The 27,905-nt window shown below is 35.4% G+C and overlaps 6 protein-coding genes and 1 pseudogene across 10 annotated transcripts; 2 read left to right on the forward strand and 5 right to left on the reverse strand.

The window, feature by feature from the left end:
* Nucleotides 1-799: 799 nt before the first annotated feature.
* On the forward strand, nt 800-3,397 carry NDPK2 (nucleoside diphosphate kinase 2). The gene is made up of 7 exons (XM_086256572.1): nt 800-1,065; nt 1,186-1,242; nt 1,498-1,584; nt 1,987-2,067; nt 2,192-2,304; nt 2,441-2,490; nt 3,158-3,397. Exons 1-7 carry the CDS (start codon nt 811-813, stop codon nt 3,223-3,225), a joined length of 711 nt encoding a protein of 236 aa, XP_086112698.1. The 5' UTR covers nt 800-810; the 3' UTR covers nt 3,226-3,397.
* Nucleotides 3,398-3,584: 187 nt separating this feature from the next.
* LOC147274607 (uncharacterized) lies at nt 3,585-4,601 on the reverse strand. Its single transcript, XM_086228122.1, has 2 exons — nt 4,508-4,601; nt 3,585-4,326 (listed from the first exon to the last, which is right to left on the reverse strand). The coding sequence occupies exons 1-2, from the start codon at nt 4,599-4,601 to the stop codon at nt 3,809-3,811; spliced, it is 612 nt and encodes a 203-aa protein (XP_086084248.1). The 3' UTR covers nt 3,585-3,808.
* Nucleotides 4,602-5,296: 695 nt separating this feature from the next.
* LOC147274608 (uncharacterized) lies at nt 5,297-17,478 on the reverse strand. Of its 3 annotated transcripts, none has more exons than XM_086227752.1 (12): nt 16,719-17,478; nt 16,258-16,332; nt 10,940-11,095; nt 9,910-10,183; nt 9,677-9,776; nt 9,469-9,593; nt 9,298-9,379; nt 9,078-9,210; nt 7,850-8,013; nt 6,639-7,139; nt 6,390-6,518; nt 5,297-5,686 (listed from the first exon to the last, which is right to left on the reverse strand). In XM_086227752.1, the coding sequence occupies exons 3-12, from the start codon at nt 11,081-11,083 to the stop codon at nt 5,536-5,538; spliced, it is 1,803 nt and encodes a 600-aa protein (XP_086083878.1). In that variant the 5' UTR covers nt 11,084-11,095; nt 16,258-16,332; nt 16,719-17,478; the 3' UTR covers nt 5,297-5,535. The 3 variants fall into 3 exon arrangements, with proteins under 3 accessions (XP_086083878.1, XP_086083876.1, XP_086083877.1); XM_086227750.1 differs by having other exon boundaries at nt 6,390-6,521; XM_086227751.1 differs by lacking the exon at nt 16,258-16,332 and having other exon boundaries at nt 6,390-6,521.
* Nucleotides 11,594-13,943, reverse strand: LOC147274609 (uncharacterized). Its single transcript, XM_086228349.1, has 2 exons — nt 11,717-13,943; nt 11,594-11,603 (listed from the first exon to the last, which is right to left on the reverse strand). Exons 1-2 carry the CDS (start codon nt 13,909-13,911, stop codon nt 11,594-11,596), a joined length of 2,205 nt encoding a protein of 734 aa, XP_086084475.1. The 5' UTR covers nt 13,912-13,943.
* LOC147274610 (uncharacterized) lies at nt 14,119-15,555 on the reverse strand. Its single transcript, XM_086227791.1, has one exon. It carries the CDS (start codon nt 15,311-15,313, stop codon nt 14,165-14,167), a length of 1,149 nt encoding a protein of 382 aa, XP_086083917.1. The 5' UTR covers nt 15,314-15,555; the 3' UTR covers nt 14,119-14,164.
* Nucleotides 17,479-18,512: 1,034 nt separating the features above from the next.
* Nucleotides 18,513-23,823, reverse strand: LOC147274611 (Protein kinase superfamily protein). 3 transcript variants are annotated; one of them, XM_086256969.1, is made up of 12 exons: nt 23,447-23,823; nt 23,200-23,328; nt 22,572-22,766; nt 22,146-22,193; nt 21,938-22,066; nt 21,403-21,527; nt 20,788-20,898; nt 20,157-20,265; nt 19,871-19,989; nt 19,625-19,778; nt 19,268-19,412; nt 18,513-19,055 (listed from the first exon to the last, which is right to left on the reverse strand). In XM_086256969.1, exons 1-12 carry the CDS (start codon nt 23,567-23,569, stop codon nt 18,994-18,996), a joined length of 1,449 nt encoding a protein of 482 aa, XP_086113095.1. In that variant the 5' UTR covers nt 23,570-23,823; the 3' UTR covers nt 18,513-18,993. The 3 variants fall into 3 exon arrangements, 2 of the variants coding, with proteins under 2 accessions (XP_086113095.1, XP_086113096.1); XR_015124224.1 differs by lacking the exons at nt 18,513-19,055; nt 19,268-19,412 and having other exon boundaries at nt 19,641-19,778; nt 19,871-19,993; XM_086256970.1 differs by lacking the exons at nt 18,513-19,055; nt 19,268-19,412; nt 19,625-19,778 and having other exon boundaries at nt 19,867-19,989.
* A 1,475-nt stretch (nt 23,824-25,298) lies between these two features.
* On the forward strand, nt 25,299-27,255 carry LOC147274612 (cytochrome P450 736A117-like; annotated as a pseudogene).
* Nucleotides 27,256-27,905: the final 650 nt, after the last annotated feature.

A 27,905-nucleotide genomic window follows, 5' to 3' on the forward strand; every position in this document is an offset into this window, starting at 1 on the left:
CTAAAATTTCTTTGATTCTTTAATGACCAAAGTTGACAATCATAGTTCACTCCTAAATTGCAGCTTAGTAATTGCAAGGTGACAAATATGAAGGTTCCACATTGTCTCTCACAAAACAGAAAGAAAATATAAAGTCAAGCTTGAATTGTTGAACTTATGAGGAGAATGCTTGGAAACTATGCCTTGCCAAAATAACGAAGAGCAAGTGAATTATGTGGAATAACAAATTTTGATTGTAAAGTGTGGATGGTAAATGAGAAAAAAAGTTAAGAAACTTTATTTTTTTTAACCAAATTAAGAAGCTTGGAAAATATAAGTTTTTAGAGTTAGTTCAAGTGGTGATGGTGGATAGAATAAATGTTAGTATTGAGTTAGGTCTAGAGTTCGATTTGTTCCGATATAATAAAAAATTGAAAAAAAGAAGTTGGCAGATATGGGTGTGCATTTCGTTACAAGTTACAACAGAAATCGAACTTCAGATTTATCACTCACCTCGCCATACCAACCCTTGAACCAAGACTAATGGGCCATAAGATATTAAAGTTGAAATGAATAGTGACAATACTTAGAAATTAAAAAAAAATTATATTAAACAAATTTTAAACAAAAGTAAAAAATTACAAAATATACAAACAAAGGTTCCAAAAAGTGTATTAGTATCACAGAGGCTTGGCATTATTTGATGGGAATATTCATAAGAGAAATTCCTTGGAAAAAATAACTAGAGAAACAAACAAAAAAGTAATTCCTCATGTAAATGCAATATATAATCACGTGCAACAAGAAGAGGGATAGAGAGGGAGGGACAGAATGGAAACTGTAGCAGTGTTTGGCGGAGCAAGTCCAAGTTTTTCCTCATCCCTTCAACGCTCACCAGCTCAGAGAAGTTGCAGATTATCCTACGCTCACCACAAGCGTAACCTACGCACCCATCACCACCAACAACCAGCATTCGCTGCATTCCCTTCTAAGTCCCATCTTTTCTCATATTTCCCATCTCTTCCTCACCATGCTAAAACCCTCACCAAACCTCGCATCTTCCTTCCCCACTTGGTTGCTTCCATGGTTTGCCTCTCTCACTCTCGCTCTTTTTGAGAATTGTTGAAAGCCCTTTTGTTTTTGCTTCATTTAGTGGAAACCCAGTTGAAATTATTGGCATTTTAATGGCCGTGTGTGTGTTTTCAGGAACAAGTTGAAGAGACATACATAATGGTGAAGCCTGACGGTGTTCAACGCGGCCTTGTAAGCCGTTCTCTATTTCTGTATTTTTCTTTGTTCAATTTTCAACAGTTTTATGTCAATTTTGTTGCTTGGCTGCTGGAAACTTGAAAAATGTATGAAATTTTCAATCTTTTGGGGACCACAAAAGACAACAACTTGATTTTGAGTGATCCCAATTAATTGACTGAGCTGGAGAAGAACCTTAATTAGTTGTTTAATCAATATAATTTATCTTGGTATTCATAGTTTTATCCATATGGTTTTGAATTGTTTTAGGTTGGAGAGATAATCTCAAGGTTTGAGAAGAAGGGATTTAAACTGACTGGCTTGAAGCTCTTCCAGTGCCCCAGAGAATTGGCAGAGGTTTGTCATTGTAGGCTTGTAGCGACTAGCAGTGCTCTTACTTTCTTTTTAGTTTTTGTTAACTTTAAGCTTTCAAACATACATTTTGAGAATTCTAGTAATTCTGTGTAGTCACACTTTTTAATTCACTATTTGATGAATTAAACAAGCGGAGCATTTCATACTAAACAGCATTCATTCTGCTCAAAAGCCCATGGAGGAAAGAATTTCAATTAAAAAGATAAAATCTTAAAGCTGTATACCGGAGTAGCCATAATGGCTTATGAGATTCAATCTTTCATTTACTGTATATTATGTATCCTTTGCAATCAATCTGTAGACTAATTTAATGATTTCATTTACATTGTTCAAATTTGATATGATTTGAATTGTAACTCTAATGTGTAACTTTTGTTGTTGCAGGAGCATTATAAGGATCTCAAGGCAAAGAAGTTCTTCCCTAAATTGATCGAGTACATTGTATCTGGCCCAGTTGTGTGTATGGTATAATTTATCCTTGTTTTCCCCTATTCTGTGTGTCCTACAGAAATCAATGAATCTAAGGTTATTTTATCTGTAATTATGTAACTTATTACAAGAATACTGATCATGCTGCTATGTTATCAAGGCATGGGAGGGTGTTGGCGTTGTTGCATCAGCACGTAAGTTAATAGGGTCTACAGATCCTCTTCAAGCTGAACCGGGAACTATAAGAGGGGATCTTGCTGTTCAAACAGGAAGGTTGGGCTCTTTACCCTTTGGGATTTGACTAATGACATGTACATTAAGTCACACTGGGTTGCAGATAATTGTTTTATTTTGACTTGATGGAAATTGAATTCTAATGAAACAAGCTTCTATATGAAAATCTTGGCAGGAATGTTGTTCATGGGAGTGACAGCCCTGAAAATGGAAAGCGCGAATTAGGTAGGGTTGCATTTTTTCAGAATGACTCTCTCTCTCTCTCTCTCATATAATTGCCTTAGTGAGCAGTTGGGTTACTTCTCATCATCTCATGAGAGGGGGAAAGACAATTTTGTCTTACTTTCTCAATTTTCAAACAATGTGAATGTACATATTTTATACTTCTTATAGGAAGACAAAAAATTAGTTCAGTTATCAGAATTGATTGGTTTAGTTTCACATTTATGTGATTCTGTTTGAATCCAGATCTCTATTCTTTACATGTTGTACCATACTGTAGTGAGTTGCTTTCTTGAAGTTTCAGTGGTATATGAGATCATAATCCAAAGATTCTAGTTATAGTTAAGTACCAACTCTTCAATCATTTGTTTCAGTGGCAAAAGAGGGACCAGGTGGTTCCAAAGTTTTAATAGTGGTATTTTATCAAGAATCCAATTGAGCAAGAATTTCTTAAATGAAAATAAATATTCTCAGCTGTTTTACACCAGATAATTAGTTTCCACATTCAATGGATCATGAAAATGGGAAAAAGATGATGTTATTGCCTTAACTGTGATTTTGTGATGATGGTGTCTTGAATTGATAAAGATGCCCATCTCTTTTCTGATGGATATTTCTCTTCTCCAACCCCTCCCACTTTTGTGTCTCATACACTATTTGCACTCTGCAGCTCTCTGGTTCAAAGAAGGCGAACTGTGTCAGTGGACAGCAGCTCAGGTACCGTGGTTGAGGGAGTGATTTTCACTGAATGCTCAATGCTAGCGAGGGACTCAATTTTGAAAGAGTTTTCTGAGGGCCTGTATCTCTAGTGTTTATGTATGTGATATTAGACAATTCAACAGCCCCACATGAATTATCATGTTATATCTGTGATTTTGAAATGCCCTTCAAGAAATTTTTGTTCTTTGTATTCCTTTGTCATTGTTTTTCTGTATTAATTGTTAATTAATGAAAATGACTGCTTAGATTTTAACAAGTTTCTCCAGTGGAGATACATTCACATTTAACTTTACCATGGAAATACATTCATATTTTTCTTTTGTGGCCCTCAAGCTTAATGATGTATAGAACAAGAAAGTAGCTCGACAAACTAAATTAGAGCATTGAACTGAAATTGCTTATGAATTACAAATTTACAACAGGATTACCCCAAGAAAACTGACATATTTTTCCCCATACATTATGCATTCCCTCATAATTGGGGTGATAAAATTACAGTACAAATTGGCAGTTCCAACTGATCATTCATGCATGATCATCTTGTCTTATTTGTAATTTTCTTCAATAAAGATACATGATACATCAAATCCCAAGTGCCAAATTAGGCACAACCCCATTTAGACATCTTTATGTGGCTAACAGGTAAAGAGCTGATACATTCCTGTTCCAATTGTGGTTCTGTGCTGTTGTGAGATTGACAACCGCTAGAACTTGTTGAAATACGAACATCCTCCATTGCCATTGCATCCCTAGAGGATGAACATGAACTAATACCATCTTGAGCTCTCTTAAATTTAGAAAAGAGGTAGAGAACCGAAACGTTTGCACTCCGCTGCTGTTTCAAGATGCAGGTGCCCATAGAATGACAATCACTAGAGCTTGTTGAGCTCAGTGAAGAACAATCTATATCAACCGACATAACCTCCTCCCGGGGAGAGCTGGGAACCTCTAGACAACCCGGCGAAGTGGCTGTGGAAGCACAGTTCACCTCTATCTTCATTGGGTCCGAATCGGGAGAGCTCCAAGTAGAGCCAGTGTCTGTATCTATCTCCCCTACCTCATTAGAGCATGGACTTAAATTGCGCTTAGAACCCAATTTAAGCTTCACAAGCGTAGCCTCTGCATCAAACAAAAAGGGAATTACTTAAGCAACTGACTCCAATTAACAGATAGACACCCATAAGAGCGTTGCGGCGTTCAAGATCAGTTTGTTCAGTAAAGATCAAAACTTGGAGGAAAAATCAGTGAAAAATGAGAAAAATAAATAAATAATAAGAGGAAGGAAGCGAAGAGTGAGTACCGTAGATGGAGAGAGAATCGTCTTTGAGAATCTTGGAAGGCGGTCTCTCCAAGCTCTCCGCCGGACACGACGAAGCTCTTATTTTCCCGAACATTCTGACTCTCTCTCTCGCACACACAGACACAGACAGACACAGACACAGAGATCTGAAATGAATAATGTGATCCTCAATTTGAGAATAGAAAGAGGGAAGTTATGGCGCGGCAAAGACTGAAAGTAAGCGCGGGAAGCGTGCTCGAAACTCTTTCACTTTGGGCTGGGCCAATGTCGGCCCGACCTAGAGGTCCAGTTGTCCACTACAACTGCATTTATGCATTCGAGGATTTTATGTTTAATGACAATTTTAACCTATTAGAAAATGACTAAAAACTCCCTGAAAAAACCCGCAAATTTAGATTTGAACTTTTAGCTATAATCTAAATTTCAATTATATATTATTGAAACAACTTTATAGATATAATCTAAATTTGTGGTTTTTTTTTAATCGGTCCATCATCATGTCAAAGTGCTTCTATTAACGCTACTTTTATTACAGAATAAAAAGAAACACTACTTATTTTTGGCTCGCTCATCACACCCTACCCCCTAGAAGTTCCATTGATTTTCTTATTTTATCCTTGATTATTTTAAATTTCTATAAACTCTTTTTTAGAGGAAACTAGAATTTTTGCCCGCGCGTTGCTGCGGGTAACAACAATTGATAAAACGTTTTAAAGAGAGATGTGTTTGCTTTGTTAAGGTTGTGATGAGATGTTAAAAGAGTTATGAACATTGTAAATATATGATGAGTTGTTGCGTGTCAGATCATTCAAAATATAAGTGCCTTTCATAGGCTGTGTTTAAGTGCCTTTGATCCCCAGGCATGGCTGTTTGTTGTTTTAAGATATTGATGATATCTTAAAAGTGCAAACAGGATTCAAAAAATATTACAATACATGTGAGGAATGTGTGTGATGTTAAACAAAACATAAAGGGATGTACAGTGGTTGATTGTTCAAAAAAGCCATTTATGGTGATTGAGAATGGATTCAAATTGTGCTTGGTGACTTGTCCTCGCTTGCTTTCTGATGAGGGTTGGTTGGTTGCAAGGGGAGATGCTCATCATGTGTTTTTCCTTCTTTTGCTGTGGGGCTTTTGTCTTCTCTGTTAGCTTCTGTTGAGGGGATTTTTTCTGCTGTGCTGCATTTTTTGATGAGTATACAAAGTGTTAGAAATTGGAAGATGTTAGGTTAAAGTTAAGAAAGAAGGAATGAAGAGCAGATATTAATTGTCTTTTTTGTTTGTTGTGTGATTTGTTTTTGAGGTAAAAGAAATAATATATGATTATTAAATGATGAGGATGAAAGAATGAATGTTAAAATTGATGGTTGACTGCAATATGTATAAGATGAAACAAAATGAATAATGCAGGTAAGAATATATGTTTGGTCAAATTGATACATCATGATATGTCAGTGAAGGACTCGATAAAGTTTATTTTCATTACTTTTCTCTCTCAAGTCTCAACCATGAAAAGGTTATGAGAATATAAGATGCAGAGTATATACTTGATTTTATATATAGATAGCCCAAGTTCATTTTTTTTTGCCCATGTCCTGTAAAAAAATTTTCCTTCAAATTCAAGTATTCTCCATGCAGTGAATTGGAAAACTATTTACCATTGGTTGGAAAAGAAATAACCTAATTTCTGCATGGCATCATAAGTAGCAAAAAACAATGGTTGCTGATTAAGAAGATTAGTAACTAAACCAAGCAATTTATGGCTATGAAGTGTAGCTTTTGGTTGGGTTTATTTGAATGTAATAATATTGCACCAAAAATTGTGTAAGTATGCAGTGGTGATCAAGAGTATTGTACGTCATCATTTGAGCATGGGTTATACCTGGCTGTGGATTTTGCTGTTTTTTTTTTGAAGGCCACGAGAGGAATGTCATCTGGGCTTGAAATGTCCTCTGTGGGTATTGGATTTGTAGCTGTCTCTGCGCCAGTGATTTCTTTAATTGCTGCTTCTCTGCTGGAGATGGTTTTTGGAACAACAGGGAAAAAAATAATGCATGTTAGAATTCAGAGAAATGTGTTATAAGTTGAATAGTATTAGGATGAGGGGTTAGAGGTTTTACAGATTGGGTACCTTTTGAATTTTTTCCTCACATTCATTAGAGAAGTGAAAAGAGCCCTTTTGACTGCAGCTTTTTTGGGTGATGGGAGAGTGGGGTATTTTGTGGAAGTCCTTGATGAACCAGAAGGTGTTTTTGGGGGGAATTTTTTGAAAGTAGGAGATGGGGTGGAAAGAAGATTTTTTTGGTTCATTTCTTCCGCTTCATGTATAACCATCTGTTGATCTGTGGGAAGAGAGGGTTGTTCAAGGACTTGGGGTTCATCATCAAAAACAGCGTGGATGAGAAGGTCATTTCTTTTGAAATCATTTTTCATGCTGCCAAACCTGATCTGGAAATTTTTAGTTTGGCCTCTAAGTCGAAGGATGTGATCTGGGAATTGATTCTGGTCACTAAAGCCCTGTTCAACAACCAAGCTGAAGCATGATATTCCAAAGAGTTGTTCAGCGGGGTCTCCAATTATGATAACACTGGTTGTGTTAGTTGCATCTGCAATTGCGAAGCTGACCTTGAACCTGTATTTTGAATGCCAGCAGCCATTGTTCAATTGAAGAATGCAAGTTAAGAAAGTATAAGAAGGTTAAACATATTTTATTGTGTGGTATATAGATGTGTTTAATTTTTATTTGATTGTTTGTGGTTGTGGAAATGTTATTAGGTCTGAAAGTTATGAACATTGTATTTTGGTAATATTATGAAGTGCATGCAGAAAAGTGATTATATATACTTTAATTATGTAAGGTGTGTGTTAAGGGATTTGTTATTGATGAAGCTGACCTTGAACCTGTATTTTCAATGGCAGCAGCCATTGTTCAATTGAAGAATGCAAGTTAAGAAAGTAGAAGAAGGTTAAACATATTTTATTCTGTGGTATATAGATGCGTTTAATTTTTATTTGATTGTTTGTAGTTGTGGAAATGTTATAAGCCTGAAAGTTATGAACATTGTATTTTGGTAATATTATGAAGTGCATGCAGAAAAGTGATTATATATACTTTAATTATGTAAGGTGTGTGTTAAGGGATTTGTTATTGATGAAAATAGTGATTATGGATGTGTGTTATAGATGGCAAATATAGGTTTTGTAAATGTGGAGTATGCATGGTATTTTGTAAGAATGCGTTTGATGTACAGCTAATAATCAGACAAAGTGATTATATTGTATGAAGTATACAGTCTATAATTGTTTGGTAAAGGTAAAAAGAAAGAAAAAAAAATTGGTTACCAAGGAATAGGAAGTGTGCTGAGGGTGCCGTGTCTTGGACAAAGGAGTTCATCACTCTGAGGTGAAGGCTTGACTTGTTTGTGGCAAGTTGGACATGCTCTGTACCACCATCCAGCATTTGTGTTGAACCGTGTAATGGTTGCACGGCACATAATCAGTTTGTCCTATAAGTTGTTGCAAATACATAATCAGGGTATTGAACATTTTTACATGAAATGAAAGATTTAAAATGTATGGCTTGACCTATTTGTTTTGATAAAGATGTGCATAAATGACAATGATGATGCAATTAGGAAAATAGGCTGTTTAAGTAAATTATATGAAGTGTATAAGAAAAAATAGACAATTTGATAATGGTTTAATTGAGAGGAGATTTTGATTTTTGGTGGTTTATGTTAGGCAACAGATATGCAGGATTAGAAATGGTTTAAATGCAGAATAATTTGAATAAAACTTTTGTTTAACATATTATATGAAGCGCGAAAGTTAATGGTTTTAGTTGTGTAGAAATGGTTGAGTTTGTGGACAATGGGTAGAAAGTTTTTGGTATTAGTGAAAACATTAAAAACAAATTGAATAAGTGTAAACATTTTTTGAATATTTGTTAGCATTTTATAGTTAATTGTGGAAAACAGGGTTTAGAAATAAATTGTAATCATTTGATGTCAAAATTGATGTTCCATAATTATAAGGATGTTATATTCAATGTTTCATTTTGTGGGAATATAATACATGATTATAAGTATTTTATGTCCATGTTGCTAATGTGTAAGTTATAGTTATTTTATAAGGACTTTAGTTGTCAGGTGGCAGTTAGTTAATATTAATATTTGTAGTTAATTGGTATAGATAGGTCTGTGTAAGCATTGTTTAGCAAGGTGTATTTGGTACAGGTATAGGACAGTCAGTTTGAGAAAGTTTGTATTGTGCAAGTGCCTGTGATTAATTAGTTGGTTAGAATGGATATGCATCGCTGGTAACCAGTGTAAAGCAATGTAGTTAGGCAGTGAGTAAATATTTAGAGACTTTATATTTCAGAAAGGCAAGCAGACATGTGAACATCAGTAAAGATGCCAAACCAGTAAAAGTGTGTAAGTTATGATATTATGAAAGAGTATAGTATAATAATCGTGTTAAAAATGTGAAACTATCGAGAGTTTGTGGCTGATAATCAAAAGAAGAAAAAAATTGTAGATGGTTATAAGATTTTGTTGTGAATGTGCATTACCTTGTGCAAATCTGGATCAAGTATATTCAATTCCGCTATATGCACCTTTTGACTCTCTTTTAATTGTTGATAAGGAAGGTGTACCATTGCTGAAGGTGGAAGTACTTTGATAGCCACTGCATTATCTTTGAAACTGAATTGTTGTTGCAAAAAAGATTGAATTAGAGAGTTATATTAAAAAAGTAGAACTCGTATATTGAAAAAGTTATAAAAATCTTACGCAATCTTGTAGGATTCAAGTTCTGGTATTGGTGGATTGATGAAATACAAGGTTGAGTTAGTGCTGCTAAGAACAGGTTTTCCTGTGCATGGTTAAAAGAAAGATTAAAGAGTTTTTTTAATGAATATTGGAGATGCAAATAATAGGAAGTTGAGAAAAGGTATCAGTTACCTTGATATTCTTTCACTTTGACGCTTGTGAAAACGATAAAAGTTGGTGGCGGCAACTGTTCTATAGCAGCATGATCAAAATTCTTTGCTGCATCGCTCCATAGTGTAATTCTAATTGTTTGATGGCTGCAACAATAAATGCAGGAGAAAATGTTTGAATGGTGATCATAAAAGCGTCAAGTTTGTAAGGTCTTGGTTAATGGTTGTACCTGATGTTTTCTATATACACTTCACATTTGCTCTCCAACCTTGTTTTCTCAATCATCTTTTGTTCCAAACGCTGTATTGCAGTTATGTGTCCCATCACATCTTCCAATGCATGAAAAAATGATAGTCAGTTGTTTAAAGTGTATAAGAGAAGTGTGCAATTAAAATTTGAGTGGTGTAAGAGAATAAAAAAAGGGAATGAAAATAATGGGATTAAATGTGTTCTGATCAGCACCTGTTAGAATGGTGGTTGTATTTATCCGTGCGGATAGTTGATTGTAATCCATGAGATGAAAACGGTGTGCTGGAATTTTTGGTTGAACAACTGTCAATCTCTTGAAGATGGTTCTTTCGTTGAAAATGATAGCAGCAGCATGAGGAACAACTTTGTAGACTGATCTGCTTTTGATTGTGTGAAAGCAGCTTATGTCATAGGCAGCTCCTGATTGTATCTTTGGAGCGACACAATCATAGTCAATCTCTTTGACTGTTGCTTGAATTGCGTCACCCTTGTTTCAGAAGAAAAATAAGGTTAATTAATCATGGTAGAATTGCAGCAATGAAGAAAATACATAAATCTTAAAAGTGCAAATACTAAATGATTGATGATATTGAAATATGAGAAAATGGAGCATAGAATTGATTGGTTTGTATGAGTTATGTGGACAGCATAGTAAGTTATACCTGTGCTATATAAACTTAGTTACATTACTCATGGTATGTGTGGAGCATATCAATTTTGATAATTGAATAAAGCTAGTATTTAGTATTAAAGACAAAATGTAGGTAGTTCAATATTTCACATGTGGAGACAATTTGTAGAGGGATTGTGTAAGGTTTTTTCAGCAGATAATTGTGGGTGTGAAGATCTGAAGTAATTATATATGAGTTTTGTTATTTAAAAGGTTGAAATGATGCTTTAATTATATGTTGTAATTTTGATTAAAAAAGATGGTGGTAGGCAGTATTAGCTTAATTTTGTTGAGATATTTAGATAATGTTAGTAGTATAAAGTGGTTGTGAGGAGTATTGTTTTTGAACATTTGATTTTTCATATGTAATAGTTTGGAAAAAAATATTGTTAGCTATTTAAGTTACATTATTTAGGATGAAAACAGTTTTGCAAGATGTTTTTACATTGAAAAATGGGGTTGGGAAAGTATGTCTGATGTACATTTAGGCAAAAATAATCTGTTTTTTAAAAATAGATTTGTTTAAAGGAACAAGTACATTAGTTGAATAAGTAATGGGGAGAGTTTATTTACCATTGCATCAACCAATATGCATTCTAAACCAGCAAATTGGTGATCAGATCCAAAGACTTTTGGCCTCCAGGTCCTGCAGATCCGAACTCTAATTCTGAGTTTGTCTTGATGAGGTTGCAAGCTCCTTATTGGACTTGTATCCATTGCATCAGTGGGCTGAAAAAACAAAGACATTTTGTGCAAGTAAAGGAAGAAATATATTCTGCTAAATAAGTATAGGTATAAATTATATAGAGATGTTTAGATATGCACGGAGAGAAGTTGAAACCTGAAACTAAATTTTGGAGAACATCTTTATAGACAATGTTTTTAGTGTATTTATTTGGCATCTCTCCATTGTTGTCTATAATTATTTTAAGGCCTTCCCTTGATGTAACCCTAGACAATGCAACATATAGTTGTCCATGGGTGAAGACAGGCTGGGGAAGATATAAACCAACTGTTTTAAGGGATTGTCCTTGGCTCTTATTTATGGTCATTGCATAGCTTGGTCTAATTGGGAATTGACGCCTTTTAAAAGTGAAAGGCCATTTTTTTTCTGTTGCTGTGAGGATGATTCTAGGTATAAAGAATTTATGGCCTATGTTGCTACCAGTTAGTACCTTTGCTTCAATAACCCTATTAGTCATTTGGGTTATGACTAACCTAGTTCCATTACATAGCCCTGAAGATTGATTTAAGTTTCTTAATAACATTATGGGCATGCCTATTTTTAAAGTTAGAGTATGTGGAGGTAAGCCATTGAATTCAAGCTGATTAAGGAATTCTGTGGGATACATCATGGTAAGATTTTCTAAATTTCCAGATGAGGAGCATAGACAATCAGAACTTAAATAAGTTCTGGCTTCTGCAGGTAATAAATTGATGGCATAGTTATTTATCTCAGTGACAGTAGAATTCTTAGGTGTAACTATGGCTCTTTCTCTTAAGTAAGCATAATTGTCAAAGTTGGTAAGAAAATCTGGGTATGCTGCTAAAAAAATTGATTCAACTGGATTTGTGTAAGAGTCAATCAATAAATCTTCAGGAATTTCTACCCAAGAGACCTCTTCATCTGTTTGATCATTTATATCACAGATTTCACCATCACCAATTTTGAGTATCCAAGCAGCAAAGTCTGCAAGTTTTGTTCTCTCCTGAATGTTTAACCCCTCTCTTAACAGCCTCATATTCTCTTTCAAACAAAAAATTTTGAAAGAGGGCCATAAGTATGAACTGTTAAGAGTGGCATGTATTATTTCTTCCCTTGTTCCACCTGGAATAACTGGCAGTATTTGCCTAAAATCACCCCCCAGTAAAAAAGGTTTCCCACCAAATGGGAGAGGTTGACCTGAACTATCTAAATCCGATAAAATATCGCATAATGATTTATCTAGTGCTTCAAAGCAGTCTTTATGATTCATTGGTGCTTCATCCCAAACAACTAAGGCAGCTTTTTCAATCAATTTAGCGAGATGAGTGTGTTTTTTTATTTGACATGTGGAAGAATCAGTCAGATTGAGGGGAATTTGAAACCTAGAATGAGCTGTTCTGCCTCCAGGTAAGAGCAATGATGCAATACCTGATGAAGCAACAGCTAGAACAATTTGACCCTGAGATCTAATTTTATTAATGATTGTGTGCCACAAAAAAGTCTTTCCAGTTCCCCCATGGCCATAAACAAAAAACAAACCAGATTTTTTTTCATTTATGGCAGTGATAACAGAATCATACACGTGTCTTTGTTCTTTGTTGAGTTGAGTGATTAAAACAGAATGCTGATTGGCTAAGTGATGAAGATCATAATTTAATTCTTCCCTTAACAATTTGTTCCTAATTTGTAACATGCTGTGCTCATCAGGAATTGGAAGATTATGATCTTTTAAGCTGCTAGATGATGCATTAAACAATAGCTCAAGCTCATACAGAAGTGAATTTTGTAATTCAGATTGTGGCACAATGAGATTAGGCATACAAAATGTTTTTCTAAGATTATATAACATGTCATCACACATATTTTGCCAATGAGCATTGAAAATGAATGCAGGATCTGCTACATCACAAAACAAAATGATTGTAACAAATAATTGTCTTAATTCAGAGCATGATGCTGCGTCAACAACATTTTCTAAGGCCTCAATCCATTCCTTATCATCCCCTAACAGACCTAAAGACCTACATGCAGACTGATATGATGGGTGTTTAATGCCATTAAGAGTTTTTATATCATCAAAATCAAAGGCACCTTTATGGGAATTTAAAAGCATTCTCAAGTAATATAATTCTCCAGCTGCAGGGTGTACATAGGCTATTCTCCCTATAGATTTCCCTTGTTTTCTAGGTGTCCAAATCTTATCGCGAGAATTCCATACAAATTTAGAAGGAAATTCTGAATAAGATAAGTTTCGTGCTTGAGGATAGTTTTTATTTGCTTGAAACCAACTGGTTAACATCGTATCTTGAATTGTGGCTCGGTTAAGAATTGAATCAAGTGATTGATCTTCAGCGAAGATAACACTTTGGTTTAAAGGCAGATGTATAGGCAATCGTTCAACAGCAGGTTGTCTAGAATGAATGGGAAATTGAAATAATCTCCATGCAGCTTCATATGGTGATATATATCTACAATTAAGATAGGATAATATTTCATCATGTGGCTTGTTTTCAATTATTACCCTAGCTCTATCCGAACCTTTGTTGATGTATTTGAATAAATATTTTATGAGCATTGATTGACAACACAGTTCAACATTTATATGAGCATTATATCTTAGCAGTAACTCTGAATTGTAAGGCACTATAAAGCTGTTATCAAGTTTAATTCCATTTTTGAGCACAAATCTATTAGGATTATCGCGACGCCTATACGTAGGAAAACCACTGGTTTCAAAAACAGTTTCACTTTTGTATTGCTTTGGGAAAAATTTAGAGCACTTTCCTGCTCGCATGCAAGGAGAATTAGGATTTAAATGACCACATGGACCATGGATCATGAACTGATCTACAATATGATAAAGTGTTGGATCCACAGCTTTGTCTGGCAATTCAGCTGAGATTATCGAGTCAATATCTGCTGCAGACAATGACTTGAAATCGTGTTCTAACCAAATGAGGAGGTGACAATGAGGCAAGCCTCTTTTTTGAAATTCAATCGTATGAACTTCTGTTTGATGCAACAGACATGAAAAAAAGGACACGATTAATTAAATTTGTATTTAAAAAGGTAGAAAATCAACAAAGAATAAATTATCTTTGATGAAATTCACCTGCTGCAAGTGGTCCGAAAGGTTGTCCTGATTTGATGTAACTAACCAAGTCATTTAGTTTGATTTTGAATATTCTAGCAATGATATCAGGCCTATCCTCTGGTTTGCAGCCAGGTTTTCTAAGAAGTTCTCTAATAATTTCAGGCCATTTGACATTGGAAGTAAAGGTAATAAAAAGATCTGGATTTCCATAATGCCTACAAATTGCCATAGCATCTTGGTAATTATTAATCATATATCTAGCACTTCCAATGTGTGAGGTTGGCAATATAATCCGCTGTCCTAGATCAGTGGCATTTGTATGACCCATTGAAACTGCATCATAAATGCCTTTATAAACTTCACTTCTGAGATTTTTTTGATTTTTTCTAATGAAATCTAATCTATCCTCTTCAAGAGTTGCATAGGCATCCACTAAAAATTGTTGAAATAATCTACCACCTTTCAACAGTGTACTAAATTCAAATTGTCTCTCCTGAATTTGATAGGCTATAAAGGCTCTCATAGGCACCCTTCCTGTTTTTGGCTGATGACCTTTAAAATCATGATTCCATTTAATATCAGGGCTATAACCATCTTCACCATGAGGAAATAGAATAGGATATTGTAAAGACATGAATTTTGGGTTTAATTTTGTTATTCGTTTCAACTCTCCACTTTGATTTTCTATGACAATATCTCTATTTGAGTCAAACAGACCAATATCTCCCACTATGAGACCAGCAATTTCATCAGATGTTGGGCTTTCATATTGTTTGCCATGATCTAATTGTTTTCCCATTATTCTGACTTTCATATCATTAATAGAAGTGCTTTCTAACTTATCCCTGACTGTTCTAAAGAATTTTACCAAGTCATTTGATTGGTCAAACATTTTAATAAGGCCTTCAACAACTTTTGGATCAAGATTTGTATTATTTTGTTTACAATTAACTGCATTAAGGCGATTCATAACTTCATTATAGGTATCATAGATATAGAGCTGGGCAAATTTTGGAGACTCACCTTCCGGTGGTAACAATGATCCCATTAAATGATGAACCTGCCCACTAATCTTAAAAATGTAAGGACCCGGCCTATTGTTAATCGAATGATCAATTTTGGCTCCCATTGAAGTGAATGCAAACATAGAATTGTATGCCCTAATATTGTCTCTAAATATTGAGCTTTTTTGGCCTTTGCTCGGATCAAGTAAATTGTCTAAAAAGTTGGGAGTTGGTTTGGTAATTGGAAGTTTAACTTTTCCTTGCAAACAACAGAGAGTGAACAAAGGCTGTTTGTCTATAGATTTTTTAGCAATGGATTCATTCAGCCAAAAAAGTGCACCACAGTAAATGCACTTATAATCCTTATCTCCAAAATCTACATATTTGTGAATCATTCCTATGGAAAGAAGAAGTGTAAAAGAAAGAAAGAGTATGAATGCATATTATTATTGATAGGAGAATAATTTAGAAATGCTGAAATAAATTTTAATAAAATATTTAACATACTTTGTCTTTTCTTCTGATAAAATGATTGGCTCCTATAGGTGTGATTTGCAGTGTTTTCATTCAATGTGGAGTTGAGGGGTGGAAGTTCAGAATGTAAAACATTTACATCAGAGGATAGAACATCAGAATCAGAGTCCAATTGTTCCAAAGGGACCTGTTCTGTAGTTGGCTGAATTGGATTAGTATGCGTTAAAGTTGTATTCCTAATAGACTTGTGTTTTTTCCTATGAGTTGGAGGATTTGATTCAGAGGCAGCGGTAGAAAGAACATGACAGACATTTTCAGGGGCAACTTGCACACCAGTTGAAATATGAGGACAGTCATCTTTATCTAACATGAGAAATCTAGCACGAACCCTAGACTTTTTATTCATCACATTCGAAGAAAGAAACCTGAAGCAATCAATAAATAGCTGGAAGAAAAGAAAGACAGACATATAAATAAATTGCAAATTTAATAGAAGATATATATAACAACCAATGAAAAGAAATTCATACTTATCTATGAGCAGAAGAATTCTAAGATGATAAATAACAGATGCATATGAAACACATTTAAAAAACAGGCAGCAGAAAGTGACCTTTTTGCGCAGCAACAACAAATGCCTTAAGAACGCAGCGTGAAGATCAAGCTCAAACAACTAATACAACAGTACCTACAAAACATACATATGAATGTTCGAAGTGAAGCAATCACATAAAAATAAAGGAAAACTTAGATATAGGACAAATAAAAGATTTTAAAAGTATACAAATAAATGTATAAGGGAGCCAATTAAAACTGATTGATTTGAAAGCCAAACATTTAAAAAAACAAAAAGAGATTTTTTATCGATGAGATTGAAAGGAAAAAGCCTGAAGCAATCAATAAATAGGTGGAGGAAAACAAAACAGACATATAAATAGATTACAAATTGAAAAGAAGATATATATAACAACCAATCAATGGAAAATCATATTTATTTATGAGCAGAATATGTCTAAGATGATAAGTAACAAATGCATATCGAATATATTTAAAAAACAGGTAGCAGAAGCTAACCTTTTTGCGCAGCAAGAACAAATGCCACAACAACGCAGCCTCAAGATGAAGCTCAAACAACTAAGAGAGCAGTACCTAGAAAATATACACATGAATGTTAAAAATCAAGCAATGACATAAAAATAAAGGAAAATTTAGATATAAGAGAAATAAAAGATTAAAAAAGTACAGACATAAAAGTATAACGGAGGCAATTGAAATTGATTTATTTGAAAGCCAAACATGAAAAAAAACAAAAAGAATTGAAGTGGCGGCATAAATCTTAATATTTTTATTCTATCAAATGAAAAAAAAAAAATAGATTTAGAATAAGAAAAAATGTTAAGGAAGATAAATAAGAATGGTTGATGGGAATATGTATAGCATGAGAGAAAATTAAGAAGATATGTAGAAAGCAATATTTGATAAGAGTCAAAGACTCTGATGTGCGCCAATATAAACCAAAGCAATGGAACCAGTTAAATTCAGACAGAGAAAGAGAGGAGAAAAAAGGGAAGGTCGAAAAACAAAAAGGCAGTAACATAATCTAATGCATACTAATGAAAGTTGATACCTGTGTAGGCAGCTATATAGCCAATAAAAATGATAGTTAATTAATTTTATGGCTGAAAAAAGTTGATCATGCAAGAACTATATTAAGAGAACAATTAAATAACTGCATAAACTAATTATTTTCATGGAGTGTATAAATTTTTTTCAAGGTAAAGATTTCTAAACAGAACCCAGGAGTACGGCGTAATAGAAAGAAAAAAACAGGAGGCAGACATGAAACACTCACAGGAAAAAACTAATAGAAAATAAACAAAAATGGATATTTAAAGATATAACAATAAATGCAAGCACACACCCAGAGCAATGATACACAAAATGCAAACAGAGACGCAGCGAAGAGAAGCCAAGCAAACAGAAGCAGAATGATATGAAAAAATGAGATAAGAGAGAGATGGAACTTATCTGATAAGGAGCAGGTAGAAACGAAAGGACGGATCTGAATCACACCACCCGAAACACAAACGAACGGCAATCGAAAAGCCAGATGAAGCTGAAACAGTGAAGTTGTCAGTGAGATTTGACAAAAGATAAAAGAAAAAAAAAAAAACCCTAAAAAATTTGTGGCTGACCTCTTCGATGCGATGAATTAATCGCATCATCTGTTTGAAATACTGAACCAGCCCAACACATCAAACGACAAAATAAACCAAGGCAGATTGTTGATCCACTCGGAATCACAACCACACAAATAAATGAAGGTGCGACCCAGTTCGAATCACAACCGGAGAAATACATGAAGGTGGGATCAAAGCCCCCACAGCAGATGGTTCATCTGGTTGAAACATTAACCATGAACCCAGATAAAGCAAGAGAACACGAATGACCATAAAGCACAGACGCATTTGTGGTATTATCAAAATGGCAAACAGATCAAAAAAAAAAAAGCGTGTGAGAAGAAACCGCAGAGAAATAAAGCAATGGCAGACAATGTAAAAATTTCGAAACAACATGGGCTAGAAACAGACAGGGACGAAATTACAAAAAAGGGCCGAAGAAAAGGGGAAAACTCAAAAGGCGAAGCACGTGTAAATTAAGGCTGTTAGAAGGGCAAAACGGAATTTTCACGATGAACAGGCTATGAACAGTGTGAACAGTGGCGACCGAACCCTGTTTTAGTATATATAGAATTTCTTATAACTTACAGGAATTTTAGGAAAGCTTGCACTCTAAACCGGTCAGGCCATGGTCTCATGGGATGGCAACCCTGGCCAGCCTGCCATGAACATAAAGGAGAGGGGAAGGGGAGGAGAGGAATTTTGTTTTAAAAATAGAATAAGTAAAATGGTTATTACAATATTTGAAGAATATGATAAGTACAAAAGTAAGTGCATTAAAATTTAAGTTCAAACTTTCTTCCTTTTCTTCAAGGTAAGTTAGGCTCTGATTTTCATCTGTAGACAGGAAGGCAGAGCCTGATTTTCAAGAAAGAAAAATGTCCAAAGAGCTGTAGCCTGTCCATTCACTCTCCATAGAGAACATTTCGAAAAAGCCGATAGAGAATTTTTTACATCTTAAAACAGCACTTGAAGAGCTTGTGGCGAAACAAAATGATGCCAAATACAGAATATACACCATGGATGAATTGAAGTTTCCTTCTCCATGTACAAATTTAATCAGACAAATAGGAAAAGACTCATCACTATATCAGCAAGCTACTAATTTTAGAAAAAGAACAAGAAAAAGTTCCTGATTAGTTAAAAAGCTATCCCTTCTCACAACACAATCAGCTTCTCCAGAATAACCTTAAGAAACTGCGTCCATGACCTCTGGCCCTGGCATCCCTGCCTGGTAGTCAGGATGTTAAGAGAAGACATTAGAAAAGACTTGCAGCTCAAGGAGTATTCAAACATACAACTGAAATAAAAGCAATTCCAAGAACATACTAATCAGGAGCACACACGTGCATGCGCATGCGCACACATACATGTGTGCTTACTGCTAAATATATGAGCCCCCATTCTCTATGGCTTAGGACTTTAGGAGTTTGAAAGGGTCACCTTTTAATCTCCCAGCACGAAACAAAGCTTCTTCTGCAATGGGTCTCCATTGTTCTGCGCATGAGTAGTTGATTCCCAGACCAACACTAAGTCCTCTCAGCAGATGCACTGTCCGAAGTACAGAAAACAATTCCTCTGGAAAAGCCTATAAAACAAAAGTCAGGGACAATACGGAAACAAAATGTAGTCAATCACAACTCACGAGGGAGATCAGGAAAAAAAATGTTAGGAATAGAAAAGCAAAATACCATCTTTACTAGTTTTTATTTTTTGTGGAAATCTTCGCTAGTTGATAAGCATGCAAACATGAAGTGAAGTGAAATTAAGTAGTCGGCGAAATTTGGAATTTCAGCATACCTGAACTGCAATTTTTTTAATCGAAGATTCCTCAGAAAAAGGCTGCAGCATCGTCACTCCAGGGGGTAATGTCGTGTCAAACATCGTCTGTGCCAACTTTAGCATTTCCTGTTGTTCATTTTCACATGTGCTTAAGGTTTCTATGCCAAGCTCCCTGGAAAAAGGAATAGATTAATTAGATATGCATACGTTGTCAACCTCAAAAGCACCTCAGCCTTAGTTTCTCTTCCCATTGTAGCTAGTTACCTGTAGCTCTCTGATGCTCTTATAGGGTCACCATCTGCTATGGCAAGAACAAGATTAGCATAACCAAGTCTCAACTCATCTGGGAGATCTTTCACTTGGCCATAGTCCAGCAAGGCAACCTAACTTGGAGGAATACACCAATTCTAAGTCAATTTACCATGCAAATGAAAGGAAATTTTACTCTGTAATGTAAGCTATTAATTAGAAAGAGAACAGTAAGCAGATTTCAACCAACTGAGTAAAGCCATAAAGATATAAAGGAGACAAATATTAGCTGATCACTTACCTCTGAACCTTTACAGATTAAGATATTTCCCGGATGGGGATCTGCATGGAAGAAACCAGTCTTCAGAATCATTTGTCCATATGCTAGTGTCAAATTTTTGAGGATTTTCCTGCATTTTCGGAAAAATTGGTAACTGTCATGCTTCATATCTTATGAGAGAAGAAATATAGTGAGAAAATTTGCTATGAGCTAGAATAGAGAAAGTTATCTTTAGATCTGTATGTAATATCAAGCAGTATGAAACCAGTTTGAAGGGAAAAAAGAAGGAAAGGGGTAAAAACATATAGGTAATGAATTGAGGAAAGATGCCCTTTCATATAAAAATCTTCAAGTCAGAAACAAATTTCAGAAAATGAATGACAAAAAAAAGAGAGGAAACAAAGAGATAGTCTATCAAGGGAGCAAAAAGGATGTACTAAAAAGTCACCTCACATGGTTGTTTGTTGACATAAACGAACAACACACTTTTTCATAATAAATTGAATATTTCATTAGATGGCTCCAATTTTTATGAATGACTTAAATAATTAAAGGTAAGAATAAACAAATAGAACTTTCTTGGAAATTAAATGCAATTTATATAAGACGCACACATGGAGATAAAAGGACTGCATGCGGACTAGAAGCTTACTGCTTTGCCGCTGCCGCAATCTTACCACCAGGATTTATGCCTCTTTTCGCAATTTCATCACCAAGATTCAGGATTGGGATTCCATCAATATATTCCATAACTAACACTCTCCTAACCAAACAAACAACACGTGATCACTGAAAGTTCCATCACATGAACTTACAACACCCACAATGGTGCAAGGATTTGACAAGGAAAAACCATCAAACACATCATATCAGTAGGAAAAGAAAAAAATTAGAGTCAGATAAATGCAGAAGAATAGTTCATGTTTCGTCAGTAGTGAAAGTGAGAAAAGCAAAAATTATGAAACTGGAATTGAGCTAGTAAACATGAGTTCAAAACTTTAATTTCTTGCACAACTAGGAGTTTTGATAACTGCCTAGAAATGAGGTAACTAAATTTTTTATTATTATTATTTTTTTTTAAATTTTATCAGCAAATGAATCCTTTTAAAATGGAGTGTTGCATAACATCCTTTTAAAATGAATTATATACTTGGTTTTCTTTATACGATAAATAATGAATTATACACTGAGTTATCTTGATAACTTAGTGTTGTTCATAGTCCAGGTTTGCAAGAACCACATGAAAATAAGGTGCGGCATCACATACCTAGTGACTATATCCCGTATCACTCGTGGCACCAAAACAGGAGTCCTCTTGTTATTCTCATACAAAAAACGTCGAATTTTTTCCATAGCATTAGCCTCCCTCATGAAGTCAAATTCGTATCCAATCTTGAATTACAAAAATGAAAGATAGTAATTACAAGATATTGATGATTATATTTCAGACAGTAATCTAACATGAGAAAGATTCCATAATTTGCGCATATAAGGCAAAGAGATATGAAGATTAAGCAACAATTAATTGAAAATAATAGTGTCAAAAGAAAAAGAACAATGCTTTGTGCAAAACCATAAAACGATGACATTGAAAGTATGAAGGATATCTGAGGTGGATTTTGGTCAGTATTTTAAATTAAATTCTTCCTCATCAAAAGAACCGTATCTTAAATCTCTACAAAACCAGAATTAGCAATATTCCCCTATTTTATTGATGCAATCAAGTTCAGTTTTAGAAAAATGACAGGAAATAAAGGATACCATTAATCTGCAAAGAAAACCAATACAGAAATAATGTGCACCTGTGTCTCCATTTCCTTAGTTACAGAGTATAGATCAAATTTGATATCTGTCTTCTGTATGCATAAAGCGAAGGCTTGCAAGTTACGGATATCCGTCATCATTAGATCCTGAACTCCAGGATGTTGCACCTATTATAAACCACATGAAATTAGAATTTCACAGGATATAATCATATAAGAAGCCACAGAATTTTCTAAGTTTCCTCACCTTGACAACAACATCACTCTTATCACCTCTCAATCTTGCTCGGTGAACCTAGTTTGAGAATAAAACATATATCAGGTACAAATGATAAGCTTTCATAAGCACTGTAATACCATTTTCAGTACGGTTCCCTTCCATACAGAATAGCTAACTCTAAAAAGCATTAAATGTGAACGAAAAAGATTAAATAGATTGAAACATTGAAGCATTCTGAAGTGTGCCTAACTCTTCCTTAATGGTAATCTCCATAGATCAATAAAACATTAATGTTTGAGATGCAAATTACATACTTAAAGAAAAGCAATTAATATCAGAATTCTTTGCTTAAGTCGTGTCTTCTTTCAGTAAGTCTCTCTTAATTAGAAACTTGAAATAATACTAGCTAAGAATATTAACTTGCATATTCAAATTACTCATGAATAGAAGTACCTGTGCAATTGAAGCAGAGCCAAGAGGATCCATATCGAATCTTTCAAACACTTCACCAACACTTCGACCCAACTCCATCTCCAGCACAAGTTGAACATCATCAAATGGGGTTGCAGGAGCATGATCACACAATGTAACAAGCCTTTTTACCCATGGAGCTGGGGCCAAGTCTGGCTTCCCGATAATTTGGGCAACCTAATCGAAACGACATCCAAGATAACTAAGTATTAAGCTCAAATATTACAGAACCAAAAACCACCAATGATGAATTCCAAGGTCCTTAAAACTCATAGGTTCTCTTATAGCCCCCTAAAACAGAAAACCAATTAGAAAGCAAATTAAAATGAAAGCCAAGCATAATTTTAAAGAATAAAGTGGAAAGAGAAAAAGAAAATAACAAAACCATTTGATTAACCATCCCATATTTTAGCTTACTTAACTCATAAACAAAAATCCAGTTTCTGTAACCTTTTTTTCTGGTCAAGTATTCAATACAAAACAACACATATAAACTAATGGGCCAAAACCCATGTCAATTTCACAATTCCCTCGCCTAAATTCAAATTCAGAGGCACAACAGCAAAGAGTGAAGTACCATATGAAACCAAACAGTAAATTCCTCAAATACCTTGAGGAAGAAACCGCCAAGGTCTGAACACATAGCATATATCTTCTCAGCCGCAAGTTCATGTTGCCTTTCCCACATTTCCTCTTGTTTCTTCGCATCCTTCGCCAAACTCACTCGAAGCTGAAACACCTATCGACACCCAACAAAACCCATCAAATCAATAAGCCCAGGCACTCCAATTCTTAAACATTTTTACATGCACACACACACATTAAGAGAAAAAGAGTGAGCGGGCTGCGAGGGGGACCTTGTAGCCAGTGTAGATATCAACAGCTCGAGCCCAGAACTGAACGGAGCGTTGCCAAGGCCTGAAATGGGTGGCGAGCTTCTGCTGAACCTCCTTGAGATCAATGGGAGGCAGAGGCAGCATAGCTATATCGCTTTCCTTGTTGTTATCGTTGATGGGTCGGTTCAGGTTTTGGATTTTGCTCAGTAAATCCCAACTCCGAATCACAGAGTATGAATGAATGAAATCAATGCAGGGTTTCCAAATGGGAATTAAGGATGATATATATATCTGTCAGTTGGTGAAGAGTGGCTGAGAAGAACACAAGCTCACACTCATAGCGCACAGTGAAAGTGAGAGAGCTGAGTCAGCTGGTAACTGAAGTGGGAGGTTTATAATTGCTTGGCTTGTAAGGCTCGCTTCGCTGACGCTGCGTTATATGAAAAAAGGAAAAACAGTTGGGATTCGGGAAAGTACTCAAATTCCTTATTCGTGAGGAATTTTTGTACAAAATTTAATTCATTCATATTATAATATGTATATAATTAGTAAAATAAAAAAATATAAGAAATTTTAAGTAAGGCTGTTTTACCATGTTTATAATATGATCAATCACGTTTATTTTAAAAACAGTAATATTTATTTGAAATAAGCATATATATCAGTATATTATTAAATGTCACATGCACATAACAAAATTATCTTATTGAATAATCTCTCAAAAAAACATTAAACAATATACCACATGGTATCACGTACAAAGCTTTTTCCCTGTTTGGGAAGCTTCGTAAGCAGCAACTTCTTTGTTAACATGTACTAAGTTTTTTCCCTGTTTGGGAAGCTTCGTAAGCAACTCCTTGATTCTCTCTTTTCTTTTTCTTTTTCTTTTCTCTTTAATTTTTCTCTTTCTCTCTTTTTCTTTTTCTTTTGTTAACTCCTTTATTTTCTTTGTGTTGAGACTTGAGAACTCTTTGGTTTTTTTTTTTTTGGGCGCAGAAGTATGCCCAAGGCCCAAACAATAAAAGCTTACATCAGGATCTGGGCCTAATCACACACAAAAGACGTTCAGCCAGTAGCCTCGAAATAAAGGGAGGTGGGGATCAGGAGCAGGAGGGCCCAAACTACAATCCAGACTCACACTAGCCAGCCCATCTGCAACTATAAATTTACTCCATGTAGACATGGTTAATGCAGAGGTTCGAGAAATCTTTTAACAGGACGATGTCACATGTTTTGTACGACTTCTAATGATATATTAACATATCTATATGTTTTAAGAAAAATTTACCACATTTCCTAATGTAAATGGTACACATGGCATTGTAATATGGGATTGTCGTACTATGCACGTAGACAGGCAGTTCTATTTAAGAATTTTTCCGAAGGTTCATAATATTAGGTATCTAAAATTTGTGTACCTTTTAAAGCCCAAATGGTGGCATATGACACATAAAATTGACCTACCTTATTGTTAGAGTTTATTATTTTTAAATAACTCAAAATTGATGATTTGGGAAAAATTTACTTTGTGTGATTGTAACATCATGTGGTATGCTGAAATTGTATTATTTAAGATTTTAGTATTAAAAATTGTACACGGTGTAATAATTAAGTAGATTGATAACACCTTACCACATGCCATCAGTGCACACAATAATTTCTCCATTTTTGGTCGGTTCGGTAAAACTGGTAGAAAACCGACACCCCCAGTGGGAAAGTAATATACATGGATATCTTATCCTAGAGCTGCAGGCCTAGCAGTAAAAAATTGCATGCATGTACTTCATGTTTTATTGTTTAACTCTTGTTTTGTGGTTTGACAACATCAAGATGATTCCAAATTTAATCATTAAACTAAAATGTGACAGAAGCCATGTTACATCTTCAAGATGTCGTAATTCCTGATTGGATTGCTATTGTTTTCATGGGAATTATTAGAACAATCATTTCCATACCACCATAGAAATGTTCTTGTTCTTGTTCTTGTTCATGCCGTCGATATTGGGGTTGTATGTAGAATTGTTAACGTTGAATGTTGAGCATAAGTGCTAAACCCCAAGCTCTGATCTTGATCTTATAAATAGACCACCATAACCACATATATAACATATACATACTTACACATAAACACATAGAACAAGAAGATAACATATACATACTTACACATAACGTTGCAAATGCTGCAAGGGTTGAATAGTGAAACATTCTTCTCAAAATTTCAACCTTTTTCCTTCACACTACTACTTGTGGCCATTTTCCTCATCCTTTTATACAAATGGTCCTCCACTACTCCAACAAATGCACCACCTTCTCCACCAAAGCTCCCTATCATTGGCAACCTTCACCAATTAGGCTTGCACCCTTATCGCTCCCTTCAAGCCTTATCTCAACGCCATGGCCCCCTCATGCTCCTCCATTTTGGGAGCGTGCCAGTCCTTGTGGTCTCCTCGGCTGAGGCTGCCCGCGAGATCATGAAAACGCATGACCTTGCATTCTCCGACAGACCCAAGTTGACCGTCTTTAAGAAGCTTCTATGCAATTACAAAGACGTAGCAACGGCACCTTATGGTGAGTATTGGAGGCAGGTGAAAAGTATATGTGTTTTGAATCTGTTGAGCAACAAAAGGGTTCGGTCCTTTCGTGCTGTGAGAGAAGAGGAAACAAAGTCCATGATCAGAAACATAAAGCAGTCCTCATCGGTTGTGATGAATTTAAGCGAGATGTTTATCACACTACAAATGATGTCGTTTGTAGAGTGGCTCTGGGGAGGAAGTACAGTGGTGGAGAAGGTGAGAGTGTGCTTAAGGAGCTTTTGGGGGAGTATGGAGAGTTATTAGGAGCTCCTGTTATTGGGGACTATATACCATGGCTTGCTTGGTTGAGCCGTGTCAATGGTTTAGATGCAAAATTAGAGAAGGCGGCTAAGAAGTTTGATGACTTTTTAGATAAAGTGGTTCAAGAGCATATGGATACTAGTTCAAAGAGTGGAAATGATGGTTATGTTCATATTGAAAATGAGGATGATCAAAAGGATTTAGTGGATGTTTTACTTGGGGTTCAAAAAGAAAACTCGTTTGGTTTTCCTATTGATAGAGTTACTATAAAGGCTATCATCTTGGTAATTAACTCTCTCTCTCTCTCTCTCTCTCTATATATATATATATACATGTGACATTAAGTAACACATACAATTAATTTAATCAACCTTATTCTTGTAGGATATGTTTGCTGCTGGCACTGATACCACATATACAGTCCTAGACTGGGCAATGTCTGAGCTTTTAAGGCATCCAAGGGTCATGAACAAATTGCAGAATGAGGTTAGGGGGATAGTTGAAACCGGCAGAGACATAACAGAGGATGATTTGGTTGGAATGCACTACTTGAAGGCAGTGATGAAGGAGACTCTTCGCTTACATCCCCCACTTGCATTACTATTTCCAAGGAAGTCGACCCAAGATGTGAAAATACATGGTTACAACATTAAAGCCAGCACACAAGTTTTGACAAATGTATGGCAAATTCAAAGAGATCCCAAGTCATACAAGAAGCCAGAGGAGTACGAGCCAGAAAGGTTTTTGAATACTAGTGTAGATTACAAAGGGAATAACTTTGAACTGATTCCATTTGGGGCTGGCAGGAGGGGCTGCCCAGGAATTCAGTTTGCCATGGCTGTTAATGAGCTTGCTTTAGCAAGTATAGTGCACAAGTTCAATTGGGCATTGCCTGGTGGAGCAAGATTGGAGGATTTAGACATGACTGAATCAACTGGTATAACTGCACATAGAAAATATCCTCTTAAAGCGGTTGCTATTCCATTTTCTTGCTGAAATATAGAAAGAGGAAATACATTGATCTGCAGTCATGTTGGGAAATCTTTGGATTAAATCATTAGATCTGACTGCAGATGATGGAAACCAGATTCTTCCAGTTGGGTGTAAATGTGAATGTGATACATGTAGCATTACATCTCGAGCTAGTGGTAAACATGCCACAATATGCTTATGTGCATCTGTTATCAATCCAATGGCACTGTCAACATTAAGAAATTAAGAACACTGATACACTATTCACATATAGGATCTCAGATTTTCATGTAGGATCTCGGAATCCCATATAGGATCTCAGATTTTCATGTAGGATCTCGGAATCCCATATAGGATCTCAGACTCCTATATAGGATTCCGTTTGGACAAGTTTTTTGTATAAGATTTAAAAGATTCCCTTATAGGATTCCATTCAGACTAGATGTGAACGACCCATGTGTGGATGCCAGAATTCCTGCCCTATAGACTGATAGAATTAGAGCATTCAACCCAAAACTAATTGGCAATGGGTGGAGAGGCCCAAGACTTATAAGCACACATGCTAAGTTTTAGTTTTCCGATGTGGGACATTGCTCCACATTACTCTCAACACGCCCCGCACGTGTGGCGAGATTTTTGAGCCTTACACGTGAACAAATTGTATTGGGTGACGT

The sequence above is a fragment of the Dryas octopetala genome, chromosome 9 (genome assembly GCF_963921425.1).
Source record: "Dryas octopetala chromosome 9, drDryOcto1.1, whole genome shotgun sequence".
Classification (NCBI taxonomy): Eukaryota; Viridiplantae; Streptophyta; class Magnoliopsida; order Rosales; family Rosaceae; genus Dryas; species Dryas octopetala.

Excerpts from the sequence above, each read along its gene's own strand:
- NDPK2 (XM_086256572.1), top strand. The coding sequence starts at position 811 with ATGGAAACTGTAGCAGTGTTTGGCGGAGCAAGTCCAAGTTTTTCCTCA. Across the intron at positions 1,243-1,497 it reads ACGGTGTTCAACGCGGCCTT|GTTGGAGAGATAATCTCAAG; the intron begins GTAAGCCGTTCT and ends GAATTGTTTTAG. Across the intron at positions 1,585-1,986 it reads GCCCCAGAGAATTGGCAGAG|GAGCATTATAAGGATCTCAA; the intron begins GTTTGTCATTGT and ends TTGTTGTTGCAG.
- LOC147274607 (XM_086228122.1), bottom strand. The coding sequence starts at position 4,601 with ATGTTCGGGAAAATAAGAGCTTCGTCGTGTCCGGCGGAGAGCTTGGAG. Across the intron at positions 4,327-4,507 it reads CGATTCTCTCTCCATCTACG|AGGCTACGCTTGTGAAGCTT; the intron begins GTACTCACTCTT and ends TGTTTGATGCAG.
- LOC147274608 (XM_086227751.1), bottom strand. The coding sequence starts at position 11,083 with ATGGATACAAGTCCAATAAGGAGCTTGCAACCTCATCAAGACAAACTC. Across the intron at positions 8,014-9,077 it reads TTGATCCAGATTTGCACAAG|GACAAACTGATTATGTGCCG; the intron begins GTAATGCACATT and ends AACAACTTATAG. Across the intron at positions 5,687-6,389 it reads ACAGCAAAATCCACAGCCAG|CACAGCAGAAAAAATCCCCT; the intron begins GTATAACCCATG and ends CAAAAAATGCAG.
- LOC147274609 (XM_086228349.1), bottom strand. The coding sequence starts at position 13,911 with ATGATCCATGGTCCATGTGGTCATTTAAATCCTAATTCTCCTTGCATG.
- LOC147274610 (XM_086227791.1), bottom strand. The coding sequence starts at position 15,313 with ATGTTTGCATTCACTTCAATGGGAGCCAAAATTGATCATTCGATTAAC.
- LOC147274611 (XM_086256969.1), bottom strand. The coding sequence starts at position 23,569 with ATGCTGCCTCTGCCTCCCATTGATCTCAAGGAGGTTCAGCAGAAGCTC. Across the intron at positions 19,990-20,156 it reads TAATCTGTAAAGGTTCAGAG|GTTGCCTTGCTGGACTATGG; the intron begins GTAAGTGATCAG and ends CCTCCAAGTTAG. Across the intron at positions 19,779-19,870 it reads AGAGCATCAGAGAGCTACAG|GGAGCTTGGCATAGAAACCT; the intron begins GTAACTAGCTAC and ends TCCTTTTTCCAG.